This window comes from Mytilus galloprovincialis, chromosome 1 (assembly GCF_965363235.1).
Source record: "Mytilus galloprovincialis chromosome 1, xbMytGall1.hap1.1, whole genome shotgun sequence".
Lineage (NCBI taxonomy): Eukaryota > Metazoa > Mollusca > Bivalvia > Mytilida > Mytilidae > Mytilus > Mytilus galloprovincialis.
In genome coordinates, this window is record NC_134838.1 from 98,286,509 (window position 1) to 98,302,011 (window position 15,503).

Consider the following 15,503-nt stretch of genomic DNA (forward strand, 5'->3'; position numbering starts at 1 on the left):
CAGTAGACATGTGGATATGATATTCATTTTCAAAATCATCCTCCCCAAAAAATCAAAGAATAATCCCCTTTCCTTTCAACTTTATACCTATATGTATGTACTACCTCTGTACTCCGATCTAATCCTGTTGCACACTGTTTTTGTTGCTCTCAAGAACATAAATAACTATATTAAGTTTAGCTTCTACAGACCCTTTATCTGGGATCTGGGAAACGGCCTACTATAGTGAGAATTTCTTCTTACAATCGATAGGGATTTTTGTTTGGGGGTCAAAGTTTTGAAGCTATGTGTTAAGGGGAGGGGGTTCATTATGTGGTGAAAATTTTAAACATACCCTTCAGCTGATAAACAATGACCGTTCCCTAAGTTTAGCTTCTAGATACCCCTCTACTTCTTAAAGTGAGAATTTCTCCTCGCGTAACGTTCCAGTTCTCATTATTAAATCCGACTGAAAAAATATGAAAAAGCATTCCGACCTGGGAGTCCTTGCCTTCACCTGTTAAATCTGACAGTCAAGAGACAGGTTATTCCACTGGTCCAATAAAAACAAATTTCACTGACGGCAATCGATAGGGATTTTTGTTTGGGGGTCAAAGTATTGAAGCTATGTGGTAAGGGGAGGGGGTCATTATGTGGTTCATAATGGCTTTTTTTTTGGGGGGGGGGGGGCAATAAATTTGAACATACCCCTCGGCTGATATACAATGACCGTTCCCTAAGTTAAGCTACTACAGACCCCTTTACTATAGTGAGAATTTCTCCTCGCGTAAGGTTCCAGTTCTCATTATTTAAATCCAACTGAAAACATATATGAAAAAGCATTCCGACCTGGGAGTCCTTGCCTTCACCTGTGATAAATCTTAGTGTCAAGAGACAGATTATTCCACTGGTCCACTGAGAACAAATTTCACTGACGGCTTAAAATGTTTGCATATATACTCTTTTCTTTGATGCAAAATATCCAAAAGAAATGAATGTCAAGCTGGCGACCTGAAAATATAAAATAGAGAACTCTACCAAAATTTCACGGAGCTGAATTTCCGGATCATATAAATCGAACTTTTTGGAAAATCTCTCAGGTTTCCCACGCAAAAAGAAGGTGTCAAGTTAAGAATTTTGAAACAAAAAAACCGTTTCAGCGATACTGGCCTAATTTATATGTATGTTTATGTGTTTCGTGTCAACCCCCATAACAAATTAAAAGTTTTCAAATAATACACTTCCGCCCGCCATGATCCAGTAAATATATATTTTGTTATAAGTGTAGTTAATTAATCATGCAGTCTATACGTATACGCTTTTAAATTGATCCTGTTTATCCTAACACTTTTCTGTGTAAGAGTTATCTCCTCGAAAGCTTGTTATGAAATCTTCTTCGCAACCGTAATGCCCGCGTCACACTGTCCCGATTTTTACGCCGATGGCAACACGATAATGGAAATTTTCAAAATCGGGACTGATCGTATCCAGATCGGGCTATTCGTAGTGCCATCTTTAACCATCTTTAACCATCGGCCACTTTTTCTAGCCTTCGGGGACAACTTCGGGAAGGGTTCTAAATTTTTTAACATGTTAAAAAATCCCCGAAGGTGCGTCCGAAGTTGAGGGTTTGTATTGAGTTCGTATCACCATCCTCACCATCGTAATGTCACCGGGAATGCATCTTTGCACATCGTATTGCATTCGTGTTTCCATCGTTTCCATCGAGCAGTTTTGACATTGCGATGTCTACACGAATGAATCACGAAGATACCCGAAGGTCTTACGATGGCAACACGACTTCGTGAAGACCTCGTAATCCCGTCGTGTTGCCATCGAATAAAAGTACGGAGGCGACAAGATGGAACTACGACGGCAATAAATCCAGCTAAATGTAAGTTAATTTTCGCGCTAAAATACATTTAAAGTGCCATGCGCGATATGCACTGGTCAGTCTAATACGACAGTTAAGAAAGACGTTCACAAAATATGGAGCTCATATCATATGATTCTATGAGAACAAGAAAGGCGACAGCGTTGTTTCTATTAATTCAAATGGAACAAGAAGAGCAGCTATTACAGGCTCAGGATTTACTTTTACAAGTAAAATATTATTGTTTGTCAATTTTTCATATCAAGTAACATAATGAAAATCATAAACGCGCCTCGTACACCAACACTGCAGGTACACGTATATAGGGAAACCAACTTTTTCTGATTTTTTATGTATCGTCTGAGTTGTTGTCACACGAATGTTTACTCCATAACCATTTTGTTTTCTATATGTCATATTTTGCCACATTTGTTGCTTTCTCCACATCCTTCCTTTTGTCTGTATTATTATGATATTCTCCTGGAAAGAGCTCTTTTTGAATAAAAGGGATCAACGAACCCATTACCTTACCTTTAAGATAGATCAGTAAACATGGACATAATTATGGGTGATTATTCAGTCTAGTGCACACATTTTACAGTTCAAACAAGGCAGTGCCGAGCGTGGCATCCCCTCGTATGTAACATATTGGGGACAAATATGGACACTATATTTGTATATGACACATGCAGAAAATTGTAAATTGAATATGCATATTTGATACACATACACTATTTTTTTAGAAATCGACCAAAACATTCAGTAACTGGAAATACCTTTAATATTGTCTTTAGAACCAGCAGGTTAAAAATGAGCAACCAATTTCCTGTGTATTATGCTATTTCAAGGAGAAAAAACAAGTCCATCTGCATGACCTTGACCTTTGGTCTTGAACGTAAAAAATGTCAGATCATTACAAGGAGGAACAATATACCAAATGTGGTTAAAAATATTTGAAGCATATTGGTTTTAGAGTGTCCACAAGGGCGATATTGCCTTGTATTACAACTGCCACTGTGACCTTGACCTTTGAACTTTAAAGTCAATAGCGCTTAAGATATTCTTAACGAGTAACACCATACCAAGTTTTGAGCATTTTGGTTCTAGAGTGTCCATAACAATTGTATCTACACGCAACTTACATGTAGTAGGCGAGGGGATAATAAACTAAGTTTTATAAGAATTAGACAAAAAGATCAATTTCCCGCCATGCATGGCAGACTTGTACAGAAACGATATGTTGTCGAAATTCTGTTCGTATCTTTTAGACATCGTATGGCCATCGCGCCATCATCGTAATCCATCGTGTAGCCTTCGTAATCCATCGTGTAGCCTTCGTGATCCATCGTGTAGGCTTCGGCTGAGTTATGAAGCTTAAATACCCGTATTCGGTTAACCTTCGTATGTCCATCTTTTGCTATCGTATATAATTTCGACACCATCGTATAGACTTCGTTATTCATCGTACTTGCTTCGGTCACTTTTGGTATTTTAACGAGATCGGGACCAACTTCGTACGAACTTACAATTTTCGCATTCGGGTGTCCATCGTATATAAAAATCGGGACAGTGTGACGCGGGCATAAAAGAAAGCGACAAATTTATAAAATAAAAAGAAAGGTGTGGGGTTTTCTTGCTGTGTTGATGACCCATTCCATTGGTGGCCTTCGACTGTTGTAAGCTCTAAGGACATGTTGTTGTTTCTTAAATACACATTTCCAATTTCCTTTTTTAATTTTATGACTGTTATAGGCATAGTATTGTTTTCAATCTGACATTCGGCGTGGACTTAAATACTTGAACATCAACCTTGTAAATAGGTTTATATCTGTACAGCAGTGGTGCATATGGATAGACGGGCAATGCGTTATAGTGTTGTTTTTTTTTATTTGTTACACTTCATGTCAGTCATTAATATTTTCCAAATTAAATATTCATTTTCAGATGTTATACTTATTTTATTCAGTAGACATGTGGATATGATATTCATTTTCAAAATCATCCTCCCCAAAAAATCAAAGAATAATCCCCTTTCCTTTCAACTTTATACCTATATGTATGTACTACCTCTGTACTCCGATCTAATCCTGTTGCACACTGTTTTTGTTGCTCTCAAGAACATATATAACTATATTAAATTTAGCTTCTACAGACCCTTTATCTGGGATCTGGGAAATGGCCTACTATAGTGAGAATTTCTTCTTACAATCGATAGGGATTTTTGTTTGGGGGTCAACGTTTTGAAGCTATGTGTTAAGAGGGGGAGGGGGGTCATTATGTGGTGAAAAATTTGAACATACCCTTCAGCTGATAAACAATGACCGTTCCCTAAGTTTAGCTTCTAGATACCCCTCTACTTCTTAAAGTGAGAATTTCTCCTCGCGTAACGTTCCAGTTCTCATTTTTAAATCCGACTGAAAAAATATCCTAACACTTTTCTGTGTAAGAGTTATCTCCTCGAAAGCTTGTTATGAAATCTTCTTCGCAACCGTAAAAGAAAGCGACAAATTTATAAAATAAAAAGAAAGGTGCGGGGTTTTCTTGCTGTGTTGAAGACCCGTTCCATTGGTGGCCTTCGACTGTTGTATGCTCTAAGGACATGTTGTTGTTTCTTATATACACATTTCCAATTTCCTTTTTTAATTTTATGACTGTTATAGTCATAGTATTGTTTTCAATCTGACATTCGGCGTGGACTTAAATACTTGAACATCAACCTTGTAAATAAGTTTATATCTGTACAGCAGTGGTGCATATGGATAGACGGGCAATGCGTTATAGTGTTGTTTTTTTTTTATTTGTTACACTTCATGTCAGTCATTCACGGGTTAAAGATAAGCAAAGTATTTCAGAAATTTGGCACATGTAAAATTCACCAAATTACAGGTATAAAATTACGATATTCCATGATTTGTTTAATCATTATGAGGATGAACATCTGTAATGCATTCTTTTTTGCAGTTTCTAATATTTTTTGTATAAAGGAGACAGATATATGCCAATATCTGTCCGATTACTGGAAAACTTTTCATAACACACTTATAGTCAGTCCCAAAAAGAAAAAAAGAAAATAACGAAAACAATAAATTTCTGAAATATTCAATTATGTTTATTTATAAATAACGCAAATTATAAAAGAAAAATAGTAAGGTTGAAAGTTCCCTCAATTTTGTTTTCATATAACATGATATAAGCATCTCATTAAAAAATACCTGATGAATGATAACACTTTTGACTTCAGATGACTTATTTCACTAACAAAGTAAAGATATCTTTCTTACGTGCAACTAACTCGAAGAACTTTTTTCTAATCTATATTATTAGTCGTAGTTTCATCTTATTTTGTTGACTTAATACATGTAACAAAATAATATTTGTATACAAGATACGATATCTATATGTGCATTAGTCATAATATTATGAACATTGCCTTATGATATTTATCTGCATGTGACCAATTTGGGAAGAAAAGTTAATATGCCGTTGAGAATTTTTCTTTCGATTTCATGTTTTGCAAGTAAGAATTTTCTTTTCTTTAATATATTTCTATAATTTCAACTTTAATAAAATTGTGAAAAATTTTATCGATTAAGGAAAGAAGAAGAATTTCACATCCGTTCAGCCTTTTAACAGTTATTTTGAATTACCTTACAATAAAATGAGAAGTTTTAATTAACGTTGTACTACTTGAGATGCCCACTGTGGTTTCATAGGTATATAACTTTAATAGATATTTTATTTGACTTTGCGAGATGCAATACATCGCAAAATTCGCTAAATAGTCAAATGTTTTAAAAGAGTTTATGCATGAAAACACCCCTTGCAATAACTTTGAGAGACCATAGGTGACCCATTGAAAGTAAACTTTTGGCTCTCTTTTAACACACCACCCTTTTCAATGGGAGTCTCAGTTTTCATCCTGACAACTTTGTCGATCTATTTTTTTTAATTTCTATTCAAATCTCATCACAGACACATTTATCCTCTCAAGATATCCATTCGTTATAAATCCAAGTAAAATTGGTTTCTGTGTTGCAGATATTCATGTGTTACATGCAAAAAACCAACAAGCAAACTATTTTGTTTTCACTGGGAATGGTTCCAATATTTTACCCTTCGCCATAAGTGCTGTCATTTGCAATTTCACAATGAACAACTTATGATATTTCATCCTGACATATTTCATCATATGTTCTATCCGTTTTAATGAATATGACAAGTGAACTATTGCAGCAACTTATATGAAGATGAACATTTTATTGACCATGATAATATATGAATAAATGAAGTGTTAAAATAACGTTTATTGTGTGTAAATTTGTGTTACTACGTATTTTGATTGAGTTAAGTCATTCCAATTGATATTTTATAGTGTGTCTTTCTATGTTGTGATGTTATACTGCTGTTTCAGGAAAGGCGAAAATGTTTGGTACATGTACCATTAAAACGTGTAATTCCGCTGCAATTATTTGCAACTGTCCTAATAGTTACCAAAGGTACCAGGATTATAATTTAGTACGCCAGACGCGCGTTTCGTCTACATAAGACTCACCCGTGACGCTCATATCAAAATATTTATAAAGCCAAACAAGTACAAAGTTGAAGAGCATTGAGAATCCAAAATTCCAAAAAGTTGTGCCAAATACGACTAAGGTAATCTATGTCTGGGATAAGAAAATTCTTAGTTTTTCGAAAAATTCAAAGTTTTGTAAACAGGAAATTTTAAAAATGTCTCTAATCAGTTGCGTAGGGTTCACCGTAGGTCACTTTGATTTTGTTCTTGTTTAGAAATGTGATCTGGTCAACAATTTCAGACGAAAGACTGTTTGACTTTATTTTTTGTTTCAAGTTGTGCACGTGAAAACATTCCCTTGGTAGGAAGGGACGTTACTGATACTACTATAACAAATAGTAGCCTCAGATAAACATAATTATGTTAATTGATTTTATTTAGTATTACGAGGGGGATATTTCAACTATTTCAACGGAACTAAAGAGAGTGGAAATGTGAAGAGAAATATCTCAAGATGTATAACAGGCAAACGAGTACCCGAGTTCTAAAACTGTACTCGAGTACTCGGCCTTCCGACCGAGTACCCGAGGACTCGAGTACTTGTTGCCACCCCTTCTTTATATCGTTATATTTAAGCTGGGGCATTATCTGTGTCCCATATGGACACATTGTCCGTTATTTGGTTTGATTCGGAAGTTCACATAATGTCTGAGAACAATTATACATTTAAAGTATTTTCATGGAAATAAAGCAGTTGGATTTTTGGCAAGGTGGTTAGAGCTCAGATAGACAGGTTAATAGCTGTGACGGAGGTTGAGAGAGCATAAAAGACGAAAAAAAAGGTGTAGACTAGCAAAGGTAGCCATGAATCATCTAGATGATGCAGTGGATGACACGCAGTGGATGACACGGCGACCACTGTGTGGGCAGTATAAATTGTAATAACAAAAATACTGAACTCCAAGGAATCTGGAAAGTCCCTAATCAAATGGCAAAATCAACAGTATGAGAGATTTGCAGGAGCTCAACAAAGAGGATCCCAATAGTTCTAAAAACTTTCTGAAAGTAAAATAGGACGCTAATTTGTTATGGAAGTTTTACTGCTCTTTTCTTGAGATTTGTCATTCGATATAAAGTACTGATGTTAGATAGCAATATACATTAATTTTACCATCCCCTTTTTTTGCTTTCTTACAAATTAAGCCTACTGTTTGTGTCATATATGTGCATACATGTATGTATGTAATCAGTATTTCCAAAAGACCTGATACCCAGTAGTTGAATGGTTCAATATATTTCTTTTTAGTGTATCCATGGCAACAACTAATAATATTGCAAAAAGGGGGGTAAAGATGTCACATGTTTTCCCAAATTTTAGCCAAAAATGAGAATTTTAATCTCCTGGAGGATACATTTTCTGAGACTGTTGACATATATCTTTCTCGAATTCAAATAAAAATCATTTGTCTTTCGTCTCATTTTTTTATATAAAATTGCGTCTAAAATCGTATGAAAAAAGTGTTTGTAATCATTGGACCGTACGATGACATATAGCTGTTAATTTCTGTGTCGTTTGGTCTCCTGTGGATAGTTGTCTCATTTGCAATTATACCACATCTTTTATTTTTTATATTACAAAAATTTCTGGACAAACGAAACAAACGGACAGTCAAACAATAATAGCCTATTAAACAAGGAAAATATAATATGAAAGCTGAATTAGTCATCAGCTGTCTAATAGTGAGTAAATGCACAATATTTCATATTTAAAAAATTCTCTGGCTCCAAAATGCAAGATCTACTTTCCTTCCAGAAAATGTGAGATCATCCCAGGTTTTATTGGGTTTCATGTTTTTAGTTTTCTATGTTGTGTTATGTAGACTGCTGTTTGTCTTCTCGTCGGCTTCCGTTTTTAGCTATGGCTGTGTCGGTTTGTTTTCGACCCAGTTTGAGTTTGATTGTTCCTTTAGTATCTTTTGTCTCTCTTTTAATATTGTACACCTCCTTGCAAAAGTACAGACGCGTACTGTTCATGGAGGAATTTGTGTATAATAAAAAAAAAATAGAGACAATATAGTTTTGCAGAAGCAAAGTTACGGGAGTTAATCAGAGCTGCACACATATTAAGAGAATCGTGTATGGCCGAGTAGAGATCGAAGAGAGGTCGAATGTGGTCGCGTTTGTCTGGGATGAAAAAAATATAGAAGTCGCAGTGATTTTGAATCGATCGGGCATTGGTCGAGTTAATCTGGACCACATATCGAACAGGTTGGCGTTGATCGTGAAATGATCGAAAATAAGTCGAGCAAAGATCGAAATGATCGAGTACTGATCGGTAAACTATTAATATTCCGACCAAACTCGATCTCTACACGATCCTTTCCCGATCAATTCGACCACTACTCGACAAGTTCTCGATATCTTCTCGAGTGACTAGCTTCTCGATCCTTACTCGAATGTTTTGACATGTCAAAAACTGTCGGGTAGAAAGTCAGATCGATGACGACCAAGGTAGACCTACCCGAACATTCTTGTCGATTGAGTCAGACCAGTCACCCGATCGCTTAATTTGTCGTGATCGGGATTAATCGAGTTAGTCTGATCGGCAGTGTGAACCTAGCTTTAGTCAGAGTTGCACATATGTTTAGAGAATCGTGTAGCAATCATGTATACTCGTGTATGGCCGAGTAGAGAACGAAGAGTGGTCGAATGTGGTCGCTTAGAGATCGGGTATTAATCGAGTTGGTCTGGGATTGAAAAATATAGAATTCGCAGTGATCATGAAGCGGTCGAGCATTGGGCGAGTTAATCTAGACCAGATATCGTACAGATTGTTGTAGATCTGGAAATTATCGGATATTAATCGAGCAAAGATCGAAATGATCGAGTTCTGGTCGGTAAACTATTTGTATTTCAACCAAACTCGATCTTTACACGATCGTTTCCCGATCAATTTGACTGCTACTCGACGAATTCTCGATCCCTTCTCGAATGACTGGCTTCGCGATCCTTACTCAATTGTTTTTGACATGTCAAAAACTCTCGGGTAGAAAGTCAGATCGATATCGACAAAGGTAGACCATCCCGAACATTCTTGTCGATTGAGTTAGACCAGTCTCCCGATCACTTAATTTGTCTTGATCGAGATTGATCAAGTTGATCTGGTCGGCAGTGTGAACATAGCTTTGAAGCTAGGTTCATACTGCTGATCAGATCAACTCGATGATCTTGATTGTCCAAGTTTCCACGACCAAGCGTTATCAAATTCTTGATCGGGCCTGTTTACAACTTCAACTCGACTGCTACCCAACTGTACACGACCTTAACTCGACCATTCACGACTCCTTAACGACTCCATTACGACTCAAATCCGACCACTAATTGAATACATATTCGATAACTCTGACCAATTCACGACCTCTACACGATCTTTACCACCCTAGCTAGACCAAATCAACTATTCTCGATCTCAGCCTGATCTCGACCAGACCAGATTGACCTCAACGTATAGGGGTTGTATGGATATTCGGGAATTGGTCGTGTATGTACAATTTCAGTATATGACCCGGGATAAGGAGGGGGGCATTAAGTGTTACCCTTGTCTTTCCGTAAGTAGGAACGTACGTCCAAAGAATGAGATTCCGTTCTCTAATTTTATTTTGCCTCAAACAAATTTTATGAAACATATAATCCATGCTTAATATTACCACCAAACACAGATCAATTGCAAATTTGGGTGGCGTCACATTTACCGTCCTTGGGTAATGACTTTTTAAACGTTATATGTGAGCTAGGCTATTATCTGTGTCCCATGGACACATTCTCCGTTTATTTGGTTAGATTCTGTAGTTCACAGAAGGTCTCAGTAAAAGCATACATCTAAAATATCTACATGGAAGTGAAGCAGTTGGATTTGCAGGCAAGGTGATTAGAGCTCAAAGAGACAGATTAATAGCTGTGACGGAGCTTGAAATGAGCGTAGAAGACGATCAAGAAGGCGTACAGCAACGGGCGCCGAGAAATCTATGTGAGGCAGTGGCCGATACGGCGACCCCTGTGTGGGCAATATGAAGTAAAATCACAAAAATACTGAACTCCGAGGAAAATTCAAACCGGGAAGTTAATAATCAAATGGCAAAATCAAAAGTATGAGAGATTTACAGGAGCGCAACAAAGAGGACACCAATTGTAATAGAAACTTCCTAAGAGTGAAGCGAGACGCTGATATGTTATGGGAGTTTTACTAATCTTTTCTTGAAAATGACACCACAAAATGAGATTTGACACTGGATTAGTATTAGTGTTAGATAGAAATATACATAAATTTTACCATCCCCTTCTCCTTGCTTTCTTACAAATCAAGCCTACTGTTTGTGTCATATATGTGCATGTGTATGTATCCAGTTTTCCCCATATATTAGATATCCAGTAGTTGAATGATTAAATATATATATATTTTGGGTGAATCCATGGCAACAACCTGCTTGTTTTTGCTAAAATAAATATTACATCAAGAGGGTAAGTCTGTCACATATTTACCCAAAATTTGGCCAAAAGAGCATTTTCATCCAATGGACTGATACTTTTTCTAAAACTGTTTACACAATTATATCTATCAAGAATTCAAATAAAAAACATTTGTCTTTCATCTCACTTTTGTGCGAAATTGCGTCAAAAAGTCCGTGTGAATAGGTGTTTGTAAACATTCTACCGAACGGTGACATATAGTTGTTAATTTCTGTGTCATTTGGTGTCCTGTGAAGAGTTGTCTCATTGGCAATTATACCACATTCTCTAATTTTTATACTACAAAAATTTCAGAACTTACGAAAAAAAAGGACATTCAAACCAAAAATAGCCCTTTAAAACAGGTCAAATATAATCTTGATGTTCTTAAAAACTAACTTTGAAGACTAATTTAGTCATCAGCTATCTAATAATAAAATTAACTCCACAATTACTTTCATACATGAAAAAAAACCTCTATCACCAAAATGCAGAATCTACTTCTCTACCGAAACACCTGAGATCATCCCAGGTTTTGTTGGGTTTCATGTTGCTAAGTTTTAAGTTTTCTATGATGTGTTATGTGAAGTGATGTTTGTCTTCTCGTCGGTTTTCGTTTTTCGCAATAACTGTGTCGGGTGTTTTTCAACCTTTGAGTTTGTTTGTTCGTTTTGTATCTTTTGCCTCTCTTATAAAATTTTACCCCTCCTTGCAAAAGTACAGACACGTATTGTACATTGAGGAATTTGTATACAGTTAAAAATAAATATACTAATACAATACTAGGTACAATATTGTGTTGCAAATGAAACAATATGAGAGTTAATGAGAACTACACATACTTTAAGAAAATCGTGTAGCAGTCATGTGTACTCGTGAATGGCCGAATAGAGATCGAAAAATTGTCGAATATGGTCGAGCAGAGATCGGGTATTGGTCGAGGTGGTATTGGATAAGAAAAACATAGAAGTCGCAGTGATCATAAAGCGATCGGGCATTGGTCGAGTTTTCTGGATCTCATATCAAACAGGTTGGTGTTGATCGAGAAATCAGATATTAGTCGAGTAAAGGTCGAGATGATCGAGTACTGATCGGTAAAATATTTGTATTTCGGCCAAACTCGATCTCTACACGATCCTTTCCCGATCAATTCGACTGCTGCTCAACTAATTCTCGATCTTTTCTTGAGTGACTTGCTTCTCGATCCTTACTCGAATATTTTTGACATGTCAAAAACTCTCGGGTAGAAAGTCAGATCGATGACGACCAAGGTCGACCATCCCAATCATTCTTGTCGATTGAGTCAGACCAGTCTCACGATCGCTTAATCTTTATTGATTGATACTGATCGAGTTGGTCTGATCGGCAGTGTGAACCTAGCTTTATTGACAGCTACATTTCAAAGCAACTATATAACAACTAATAAAAATCATTTATCTTAGACTGAACTAGCAATCAGTACACATCCAAAGTCCAAGCATTCAGTGTAAGGACATTTTTTTCATGACCTTGCGCGATGCCAAAATAAAATATTGACAAACTGCAGTTCTGTGACAAGTGCATATGCGTTTAACAACAATGTTAAGTTTAATAACTATTTAGTATGGTTTTAATTTACTGATAACAAAATTAATATGTGCAACAATAAAAAAAAATACTTAAAGATATAATTACAGTGTTGTTTTTGTGACCTTTTTGAATAAGTTTATTTATATATAAAGCTATATAACTTTAACTTTTCACTGGGGTAAAGCTGATGACCGTAACTGCATTCACGGTCATCCCAAGATGTCGGATGAAAAATTAGGTCAGTTTCTGTATTGTCCGTTAAAGTGTTTCTGTATCATTTTCTTTACAAATCATACATTGAAACGATGTAAATTTATAAAAGAATCACTCGGAAATCACTAATTACTTCTGAGAAATGTGCATGAAACGGGAAATTCGATTTGAAAAAATCGCCAAGATGACCGTAAATCACAATCGAGATGACCGTAACAGAATCAGCGATTCATAACAAGGGTGACCGTAACTGCTTTTAAGATGACCGTAATTTGTAAATGATGACCGTAACTTTTAAAGGATGACCCTCAATTCTAAGAAATATCTGTATTTATATAACTATCTTTTTGTATCAAATGATTAATCGTGTTGGTATATACATATTAATATGAGAGTTTTATCCTATAGGTAGAAGAAAATAAGACGTGCTTCAAATGCAAAGATTACCATATGTATCTTTTTTACAGTAGAGAGTTTAATTTTTAAAATCCAAAAGACATGCAAATGAACAGGAAGGGAAAACATGCTACAAAAGCGCGATAAAATGACACCTTACAAGCATAATGAAAAAAATGCGGTGCACAGCCTTCAACTGCTCGACAAAAGATTTTTTGTTTGTTTCTGGGATTCCTTTTAATGACATATAATAAATACACATTTTTAAAAATGCCAAAAAATTGCATGTACATCCATTGATATTATATCGTCTTTCATTTTGTCGTGCAAATAAAATAACAGAAATATTTTGAAAATATCATTCGAATAAACTAGTGAAAGTGAGCTCCAGCAAAGTAGATCCTTAAAATAGTATTGTACGAAAAGCGTATCACAAGGCGGAACGTTGTCAATTTGTATATATACAGAAATGTTATTCATACAGTCAGGATTCTACTTCTTCAAAATTATCTCCCTATTACGCCAGTTCGTGCTCACAATCGTAGAAATGGAAGCCATTGTAGGGATGACGCTCTGCCAATTTTGCTCTAATTGAAAACTGATAAATTTATCCACATAGCACCATTACGATCGATCGTTATATGTCAGTTATATTTTTAAAGACAAAAGTATCTACTAGCTAATGAGCATTAGTTAATGATCTTGTCTGCATTGATTCAACTTAAAAATATTGTCTGTTCGGATGTCAGATGGAATTTTTGAAAATTCTTAAGCATTTAAAAAAATTCTAATTAAATATTTCGTGGAAGGGCAGACTAAACATTTTCAGTGGTTGAAGATTATAAACCCTAGTTATCACACACAAGAAAATCATATTTTTTCGAAGATATCCATTTTCATCATCCAAATTAAAAGACTGTCGTCAAGTACTTTTAGAAAAAAAATAGCTATTCGAACACACCTACTCTGTTTTTGTGATTCATTAGATAGGTATCTTACTTGACCCATATATTTCATCTTTTCGTACTGTCATTTGTTTACGTTATAAAGTCAACCTGTAGCTTTGATAGAATCTGAAGCGAGATGCTATATAAAATACTCTTGCTTTGTACGTTTTTAAGACAAAATATACACCCCAAACATGCCCTAACATAAAAAGGTGCACTCGATTTTTCTCTTTTCGATACAATCGTTACCTGTTTTGGGAAATTTTTTCTTGATTCACATAATGGAAGGGCAGACACGAAAATTTCTGAACTAAAAGATTGATATGTTCTCCGTCCGTGATAAAAAAAAATCGGAGGTTATGCATTTTCTACATCCAACTTATAGATACTATATATAAAAAAGAAGATGTGGTACTATTGCCAATGAGACAACTATGCAGAAAAGACCAAAATGACACAAACATTAACAACTATAGGTAACCGTAAGGCTTTCAACAATGAGCAAAGCCCATACCGCATAGTCAGCTATAAAAGGCTCTGATAAGAACCATGTCGTCGACTTGATATCTTATTGTTTTGCATTACTATGTAATAGATACATTGAAAACTTATGCAAATGGTGTTTTTAAAATAAGAAAATTGTCGTTTTATTTGTTTCTATTAACTTTTTAAAATTTTGATACTATATCAAACATTACAGTTAACATTTATCGCTTTCTCGATAAACACAGAGCTTCGATTCTTTTGTTCTATTTCAAAAGTGTTTCCGCCTGCATATATCAAGACAAATTAAGATTTTAATCTGCTTCCTCTGGAACCATACACATGGGCTCGATAACCAAATATTCGTATGTATTATTAATGTTTTTAATGCTCCATTTATTGGCATTATGTTTTTCTGGTCTGTGCGTACGTTCGTCCGTTCGTCTGTTTGTCCGTTTGTCCAGCTTCAAGTTAAATAAAATTGAAACTTAGTACACATTTTCCCTATGGTATGATCTTTTTAATTCTAATGCCAAATTACAGTTTTATCCCATTTTCATAGTCCACTAAACATAGAAAATAATAGTGTAGATGAGGCATCCGTGTACTAGGGACACATTCATGTTTCTTCAAATTTTCGTCGTATCGCTGTCAATTTGTGTTAAAATTTTAACGTCGATATCAATAAATATTTCATTGTTTACGAGAAATATGCAATTTACTATCATTGTTATAAATCCTAAATATGGCCAATTATAGTATAGTTTAAAAAAAGAAATTTATGAAACATATTTATATCCGCTAACCGAGCCCCAATATAGATCGACAAACTCAACAAAAAAGCTTCGAATACAATACGGATATTTCTTAGAATTGATGGTCATCCTATAAAAGTTACGGTCGCCTATATAAACTACAGTCAGTCTTTACAAATTACGGTCATCCTTTACAAGTTACGGTCATCTTTTTACCAATCACGGTCATCCTTGTTTTATGTTACGGTCATCTTGAAAATATTTTGATT

The 15,503-nt window shown here is 35.3% G+C and overlaps 1 protein-coding gene across 1 annotated transcript in view; it reads left to right on the plus strand.

Moving 5' to 3' along the window:
- Positions 1-5,278: 5,278 nt before the first annotated feature.
- Positions 5,279-15,503, plus strand: part of LOC143050751 (uncharacterized) — a 98,329-nt gene continuing 88,104 nt past the window's right edge. The window contains exon 1 of the mRNA XM_076223901.1: positions 5,279-5,369. Within this exon, the coding sequence (XP_076080016.1) occupies positions 5,330-5,369 (40 nt within the window). The 5' untranslated portion in view covers positions 5,279-5,329. The remainder of the gene's footprint in view (positions 5,370-15,503) is intronic.